The sequence below is a fragment of the Salvelinus alpinus genome, chromosome 7, assembly GCF_045679555.1.
Source record: "Salvelinus alpinus chromosome 7, SLU_Salpinus.1, whole genome shotgun sequence".
NCBI lineage: Eukaryota > Metazoa > Chordata > Actinopteri > Salmoniformes > Salmonidae > Salvelinus > Salvelinus alpinus.
The window spans coordinates 40,297,196-40,306,342 of NC_092092.1; the positions used below are offsets into that span (position 1 = coordinate 40,297,196).

The following is a 9,147-nucleotide window of genomic DNA, read 5'->3' on the forward strand; positions in this document are numbered from 1 at the left end:
CCAGAAAATCACATTGTAGGATTTTTAATGAATTTATTTGCAAATTATGGTGGAAAATAAGTATTTGGTCACCTACAAACAAGCAAGATTTCTGGCTCTCACAGACGTGTAACTTCTTCTTTAAGAGGCTCCTCTGTCCTCCACTCGTTACCTGTATTAATGGCACTTGTTTGAACTTGTTATCAGTATAAAAGACACCTGTCCACAACCTCAAACAGTCACACTCCAAACTCCACTATGGCCAAGACCAAAGAGCTGTCAAAGGAAACCAGAAACAAAATTGTAGACCTGCACCAGGCTGGGAAGACTGAATCTGCAATAGGTAAGCAGCTTGGTTTGAAGAAATCAACTGTGGGAGCAATTATTAGGAAATGGAAGACATACAAGACCACTGATAATCTCCCTCGATCTGGGGCTCCACGCAAGATCTCACCCCGTGGGGTCAAAATGATCACAAGAACGGTGAGCAAAAATCCCAGAACCACACGGGGGGACCTAGTGAATGACCTGCAGAGAGCTGGGACCAAAGTAACAAAGCCTACCATCAGTAACACACTACGCCGCCAGGGACTCAAATCCTGCAGTGCCAGACGTGTCCCCCTGCTTAAGTCAGTACATGTCCAGGCCCGTCTGAAGTTTGCTAGAGAGCATTTGGATGATCCAGAAGAAGATTGGGAGAATGTCATATGGTCAGATGAAACCAAAATATAACTTTTTGGTAAAAACTCAACTCGTCGTGTTTGGAGGACAAAGAATGCTGAGTTGCATCCAAAGAACACCATACCTACTGTGAAGCATGGGGGTGGAAACATCATGCTTTGGGGCTGTTTTTCTGCAAAGGGACCAGGACGACTGATCCATGTAAAGGAAAGAATGAATGGGGCCATGTATCGTGAGATTTTGAGTGAAAACCTCCTTCCATCAGCAACGGCATTGAAGATGAAACGTGGTTGGGTCTTTCAGCATGACAATGATCCCAAACACACCGCCCGGACAACGAAGGAGTGGCTTCGTAAGAAGCATTTCAAGGTCCTGGAGTGGCCTAGCCAGTCTCCAGATCTCAACCCCATAGAAAATCTTTGGAGGGAGTTGAAAGTCCGTGTTGCCCAGCAACAGCCCCAAAACATCACTGCTCTAGAGGAGATCTGCATGGAGGAATGGGCCAAAATAACAGCAACAGTGTGTGAAAACCTTGTGAAGACTTACAGAAAATGTTTGACCTCTGTCATTGCCAACAAAGGGTATATAACAAACTATTGAGATAAACTTTTGTTATTGACCAAATACTTATTTTCCACCATAATTTGCAAATAAATTCATAAAAAATCCTACAATGTGATTTTCTGGATTTTTTTTTCTAATTTTGTCTGTCATAGTTGAAGTGTACCTATGATGAAAATTACAGGCCTCTCTCATATTTTTAAGTGGGAGAACTTGCACAATTGGTGGCTGACTAAATACTTTTTTGCCCCACTGTATATACAATATAAATATAAGACAAAAGATCTCAACGAGACAACACAACACTACATAAAGAGAGATATAAGACAACAACATAGCAAGGCAGCAACACAAGACAACACAGCATGGTAGCAACACAACATAACAACAACATGGTAGCAACACAGCATGGTAGCAACACAACATAACAACAACATGGTAGCAACACAGCATGGTAGCAGCACAAAACATGGTACAAACATTATTGGGCACAGTCAACAGCACAAAGGTCAAGAAGGTAGAGACAACAATACATCACACAAAGCAGCCACAACTGTCAGTAAAAGTGTCCATGATTCAGTCTTTGAATGAAGAGATTGAGACAAAACTGTCCAGTTTGAGTGTTTGTTGCAGCTCGTTCCAGTCGCTAGCTGCAGCGACCCAGGGATGTGTGTGCTTCGGGGACCTTCAACAGAATGTGACTGGCAGAACGGGTGTTGTGTGTGGAGGATGAGGGCTGCAGTAGCTATCTCAGATAGGGGGGAGTGAGGCCTAAGAGGGTTTTATAAATAAGCATCAACCGGTGGGTCTTGCGACGGGTATACAGAGATGACCAGTTAACAGAGGAGTATAGAGTGCAGTGATGTGTCCTATAAGGAGCATTGGTGGCAAACTAAAGACTCGCGGCGAGCAGAAGCAACAACCTCCGCATCATTCAAGACTGTTGCTTTGTGAGAAGGTGTTGAATAAAGTTCACAGTTAGCCGCTGCTATGTAAATGAAAGCTGAAAAGTACCCAGGGCCTTGCCTTGAAGTCAGAGCAGGTCCGCCGGAACCGTGACCCAGTGAGACACGGGTACCGGCCCGCATAGATGGAAACCCCAAAAAATAGGATAAAACACTGAGGTAAATCCTCAGTGGAAATGCACCATCATGGTACTCATCCGCACCATTCCCTGACTCTCAAGATAATCAACTTATCAACTATCCCTCACATGGTTGCAGTTACTACAGTGTCTTAAGCATGTCAAGACAGCCATTGATTGGACTCAACCCAAAATGACAGTCTTATCCATATCCTATTAGTAATGGTAAACAAGCTTTGCCCACATTACCATGCTTGTTAGTAGTGGTCCTATGTCAATGGTAGCTGCCTACTTCCTTAAACCAGCCTGAGCCTACAGCCTAGTCCAACCTCCGGTGTCCCTATCCTCTCCAGGTGAGGTGAAGCAGGAGGGGGGTAGCGTGTTTCGTGATGGGGCCCCCTACCAGCGCCGGGGATCCCTGCAACTCTGGCAGTTCCTGGTGGCCCTGCTGGATGACCCGGGCAACGCCCACTTTATCGCCTGGACCGGCCGCGGCATGGAGTTCAAACTCATCGAGCCTGAGGAGGTAAGGCCCAACCTACAAGTCGAAGATCTAGAGTAACTACAGTAAGGACATCTCTAGTGGAGCTATATCTACAGTAACAAAATGTATCATGTCCTGTTTGGAAAGAATTGTTAGAACAAGGCTAAGTTCGCTTGTTTGGGAGGTCAGAGACAGACATAAGAGGTATTTAATGCGGATTGTGCCTTGTAATGGCATCTCCCAATTTGGGATCTTTGCTCTTTGTTCAGAAACATTATAGGCTTAACCATTAGAAGTATGTGCTGCAGTGTCAGACGTAAGAGGTATTTAAAGGGGCAATCTGCAGTTGCTACATTCCTTTCTGGACTTATAAATGAATATGGACCCATTGAGTCTTGAATAATTTAACTTATAAACGCCTCATGAGCTTAGTTCAACTGTCGTACCACATCAGAACCCAAAATACAAGCCTGTTTTACTCCAATGTTTGTAAACACTGTAAATGTAAAAATGTTAAAAACACTACCCACATGAAAAAAATACTAGCGTATACAATGTTTAAATACCATAGTATTATTCACTGTAGTGTTTTTACAGACTTTACTGTAGTATTTACAGTTTACTAGAATATATACTGAACAAAAAAATACATTATTATCTTGGCAAAGGAGAAATGCTCACTAACAGGGACATAAACAAATGTGTGCACAACATTTGAGAGAAATTAGCTTTTTGAGCATATGGAACATTTCTGGGATCTTTTATTTCAGATCAAGAAACATGGGACCAACACTTTACATGTTGCATTTATATTTCTGTTCAGTATAAATACTGTAGTAAGAAAAAAACTGTAGTACAGCGCCTTCCGAAGGTATTCATATCACTTGACTTATTCCACAGTTTTGTTACAGCCTGAATTCAAAATAGATTTTAAAAAATCTCACCCATCTACACACAATACCCCATAATGACAAAGTGAAAACATGTTTTTAGAAATGTTAACAGATTTTCTCAAGCTCTGTTACGTTAGATGGGGAACGGTGGTGAACAGCAATCTTCAAGTCTTTCCACAGATTTTCAATTCCGGGCCACCATAGACTTTCACATACTTGTTCTGAAATCATTCCAGATTTGCTGGCTGTATGCATGGGGTCATTGTCCTGTTGGAAAGTAAATCTTCGCCCCAGTCTTAGGTCATTTGCACTCTGAAGCAGGTTCTCATCCAGGGTTTACCTGTATTTGGCTCCATTCATTGATCCCTCTATCCTTACCAGTCTCCCAGTCCTTGCAGTCGAAAAGCATCCCCATAGCATGGTGCTGAAACCACCATGCTTCACGGTAGGGATGGTGTTAGGTGGGCGCTTCTTTTAGCTTATGCTCTCAGTCTTTCACGTGCCTTTTTGCAAACTCCAGGCGTGCTCATGTACCTTTTTCCTCAGGGGTGGCTTCCATCTGGCCGTTCTCCCATAAAGCCCAGATTGGTGAAGTGCTTTAGAGATTGTTTTCCTTCTGGCAAGTTCTCCCATCTCAGCCAATTCATTTTGTACGAAGGACCAAGGATATACAGTGTGTCTCATCACAATTCTATCTCGGAGATCTACAAACACCTTCTTGGAATTCATGGTATAGTCTCTGCTCTGACATGCACTGTCAACTGTGGGGTTTTATATAGGCAGGTGTTTCTTTCTGAAACATGTTCAAACAATTGAATTGGCCACAGGTGGACTCCAATCAAGTTGTAGTGACATCTTAAGGATGATCAAAGGAATTATGAGCATTAGAGCAAATGGGTATGAATATTTATATTTCTGCATTTCATTTTCAATAAATTAGCAAAAATGTATAAAAACATGTTCTCTGTCATTATGGGGTAACGTGTGTAGACGGGTGACACATTTTGGGGGGAGTTCAGGCTGTAACACCAAACATGTGGAATAAGTCAAGTGGTATGAATACTTTCTGAAGGCACTGTATATACTATAGTGTATTATAGTATACTGTAGTACTTGCTGTAGAGTTTTTGCTGACATTACTGTAGTATTTACTAGTGTTTTTGTTTTATTATCTTTGACATGGCGAAGAAAACCTACTGGACAAAATACTTGAAAGAGCAAATTTTCCCAATCTGTAGCTGGGTAGAACTTAAGTCTAAACGGACAGTTCAGAGCTCTTGCTCTTTTGATAACCTGTAGGGAACACAATATATGGTATGTTATTGGCATTTAGGTAAGTCGCTCTGGATAAGAGCGTCTGCTAAATGACTTAAATGTAAATGTAAATGTTCTCACTTATGGGTGGCACAAATTTGGATATGGGGCGGGGAATGGGCAGGGTATATGCAAATGAAATACTGTAGTGTTTTTGCAGACATTACTGTAGGATTTACTGTAGTGTTTCTGCAAACATTACTGTAGTGTTTTTGTGGTAAGTAGTATTTACTATAGTATTCTAGTATTCTACAGTATACTACAACATTCTCTAGTAAGTACTACACATGTTATAGGTATACTAGTGTTTAGTATAGTATTCTACAGTTTACTACATAATTCTATAGTAAGTACTGTAGTATTCTATAGTAAACTGTAGTATTTTTTAATGTGGGTCTATAGCCTCAAAACGTGGCTAACACTATCATTTTGATATCATAGCTCTGTCTATGAATTTGAGAGTGGTTGGATTTCTCCAACCCCAGCTTTTTTTTTACCAAAACAGGGGAGAGGAGTACACTTTGTTATTGTTTCAAGCACTGATTGCCCCTTTAACGCTGATTGAGCATTCTCTAGAATAAGGTTTCAATGTTTGAGATTGCTCCCCCCTCCACCCTTCGAAACCATCTCCGGGGCCATGCACTGATCTAAACTGCCAGTTACCCATTAACCTCCATGCATTATTTACCACACGTAATAACAGGAGATACACACACACAAAATGGAAGATGAGCTCCACCACCTCATATTCACTCCATATCACCTATAAATAAATGGACTGGTTGAGAGATGCTTTTGAAGTTGAGCTGTTGACTTGAAGTTTATTCAAAACAGATGACTGAATTTACAAGACATTTATAAAACATTCTGATACAATGATACTTCCATTATCTGGCTACTGTACATAAATAATTCATACTACAAGAGCAGCTAAGGTTGAGTGTCCACTCAGGATCAGAGAGAGTAGTCTGCTCAGGGAAATCAGCATTCCCTAAACCCCTAAGTCAGGAGTCTACTACGCCTTCTCTACGTGTCCTCTATCTACACTCAAGTCTTCCTATAGTGACCAGGCTGTTTGTCATCAACACGCGGTTCCATTCTGGTCTCGTTTGGAGATGTGCGAGACATTTCGTAGGTATCGGAATTAGCAGGCTGTCAGTGGGGAGTTCAACTTGAGGTTGAGACAATATTTCACGATGCTGCCTCTATGACAACCTGGCACCAGGCTCATTTCACTGCGCACACTGTGGGACTCTGGTTGCATTAAAAAGTGGTGATGGGTTATATAAAAAGGAAGTGAATCCACATGTGGGGACTTTTGATATGACGAGCCAGTTAGCTCAGAGAAAGAGCCTCAAAACTGGTCACCGAGGCTCCCCTAGTGGTGGCATTGGAGATTTGCAGGCAGAAGGAAGAAAAAAGGTGTTGTTCCCTCCAAGGCAAATTTTTTGTAATTCATTCCTATTGGCTCCAGCAGCTTTTCCCCTAGGATTTGTTTCTGCAGTGGTGGCAAGGGTAGCGGCCGGGGGAGGCTAACATTACTACGAGCGTTAGCACAGTTATATGCTAGCTATTCCATTGCGAAATGACATGCTAGCTGTTCCCATAGACTTCCAGTCATTGAGCCAACGACTATCCATTTAAAAGTGCGTCTCCGCAAAAATACATATATAGCCCCCACAAAAAATTGGGCAGAGGGGGCAACAATTAAGCAGCGGTGTGCCGCCCCTGCTAAATTAATATAGGGAAACACTGCTCCAGAGAGCAAGTCCTCACTCCATCTGACCTTAATCCATAAAATAATATGATAGGAGTGTTCTTTGGCAGATGCTAAAAACTTTGTCTCCTTTAATGTGTGTTCATTCACCCGTGAAGAGCAGAGGGCCTGGAGCTGAACAGTCCCAGATGTAACCACCTCTTGCTCTTCTCCCTCCCTCGTTCCATCTCTCCTCAGGTGGCCAGGCTCTGGGGCATGCAGAAGAACCGTCCAGCCATGAACTATGACAAGCTCAGTCGCTCTCTGCGTTATTACTACGAGAAGGGAATTATGCAGAAGGTACAAACTAAGGCATTTATAAACCTAGCTGTACAATATGCTTTATTCAGTAGTTCAAATGTGTCTCAGAGCGATGGGTCTGCCTATCATATGGTTGGCTCTTCCATTTAATTCAGAAGCAATGTTTTACATTAAAATGGCTAATGTGTATATCTGATTCATTTGATTAGATTTGTTCGACACTTGCATTAGTATAACGACACCGACTAATGAGCATATCTAACAAAGGAATTCCTTTCCTTCGTATTTCCAGGTGGCAGGGGAGCGCTATGTTTACAAGTTTGTGTGCGAGCCCGAGGCTCTCATCTCTCTGGCCTTCCCCGACAACCAGCGGCCCAGCCTGAAGGCAGAGTTTGAGCGCTACGTCAACGAGGAGGACACTGTGCCCCTGTCCCACATGGACGAGGGGGCCTCCTACCCCACTGAACAAGCCCCACCAAACATGGGCGCCCAGCCATACTCCAAAGGTTACATGTACTAATGCCACCACCCCACCCCCTATCCTCTCTGTCGGGGGTTGGCAACAGGCGGCCCGTGGGCCAAAACCGACCGACAAGCGTTTTTTTTTGTTGAGGGGGGGCCAAAAGTTTTGGGGTTTTCGTTTTGTCAAAGCCTAAAATCACCAGGAATTCAGCCCAACATTTGTTTAATTTAGGACATTTGTTCCCAAGTATTCCCCCCCCCCAAAAAAAGAGGTGATAATGTCTCAAGGTATGATAGTGTAATCAAGGTATGAAAGTTTTTTTTTTTTCAAATACAATCTCTTTTTGGGCTTAGTTGTGGTCAATTTGCAGTGTACAAATTATTATGTTCCGGCCCCCCCGACCATCCGCTCCGGAAAAAATCAGCCCGTGGCTGAATCTAATCTAGTTGCCTACCCCGGCCCCTGCACCTATTGCACATGCCCACCCCATCCACTTGTATATAAAAAGGCTATGGTGTTTCTTTGAGTTTAAGAGCTGCATTCCTCTCACTTCTGAGGCCTATTTAATCCATACACATGACTGTGGTTAGAGAGATTGCTTAATAAAAGACACAATATTACTACTACTATGTGCCAAGACATATATTCTTTCTCTGATAACATTGTGACAGATTTGGAATGGCTACACAGAGGGAGAAGGGGTGTTATTTCAACGCATGGAGTAATTTACAGTATAAATCATGAGCACGAAAATCAGTTAATCAAACTTCAGCCTATGGGAGACTCTCAATTGCATACTCCTCGCGTCCTCTCTCCTCTGGCTTTCTCATCCAATGGGTTTTGAGGGGAGTACGCGAGGAGTATGCAATTGAGATTTTCCCAAAGTCGTTGACAAAAGAGCACATGCATTTCCGACCTCACATGCTGACATTATCAGTGGTCACACCTTATGTGAACTAGGAAACATGATTACTACGAAGGTTCTTATAGGTCAGAATGTTCTGCTCCTAATACAGTGCATTCGTAAAGTATTCAGACCCCTTTTCCACTTTGTTACATTACAGCCTTAATCTAAAAATACTTAAATGTTTTCCTCATTAATCTACACACAATACCCCATAATGACAAAGCAAAAACATGTTTTTAGAAATGTTTGCAAATGTATTAAAAATGTAAAAAAACAGACACACTACTGGTCAAAAGTTTTAGAACACCTACTCATTCAAGGGTTTTTCTTTATTTTTTACTATTTTCTACATTGTAGAGTAATAGTGAAGACATGAAATAACATATGGAATCATGTAGTAAACAAAAAAGTGTTAAACAAATAAAATAGCCATCCTTTGCCTTGATGACAGCTTTGCACTCTTGACATTCTCTCAACCAGCTTCATGAGGTACTCACCTGGAATGCATCTTAATAAACATGTGCCTTCTTAAACGTTAAATTTGTGGAATTTCTTTCCTTCTTAATGCGTTTGAGCCAATCAGTTGTGTTGTGACAAGGTAGGGGTGGTATACAGAAGATAGGGCTATTTGATAAAATACCAAGTCCATATTATGGCAAGAACAGCTCAAAAAAGCAAAGAGAAACGACAGTCCATCATTACTTTAAGTCATGAAGGTCAGTCAATACGGAAAATTTGAGTGCAGTGCAGTCGCAAAAACCATC

At 42.1% G+C, this 9,147-nt stretch overlaps 1 protein-coding gene across 3 annotated transcripts in view; it reads left to right on the top strand.

The window, feature by feature from the left end:
* The window catches only part of LOC139581009 (ETS translocation variant 4-like), a 42,718-nt gene extending 33,795 nt beyond the window's left edge, over nt 1-8,923 (top strand). For all 3 annotated transcript variants that reach the window (XM_071410296.1, XM_071410297.1, XM_071410298.1), the window contains 3 exons: nt 2,659-2,831; nt 6,951-7,052; nt 7,306-8,923. In XM_071410296.1, the coding sequence (XP_071266397.1) occupies nt 2,659-2,831; nt 6,951-7,052; nt 7,306-7,533 (503 nt within the window). In that variant the 3' untranslated portion in view covers nt 7,534-8,923. The remainder of the gene's footprint in view (nt 1-2,658; nt 2,832-6,950; nt 7,053-7,305) is intronic.
* The last annotated feature ends 224 nt before the right edge of the window (nt 8,924-9,147 follow it).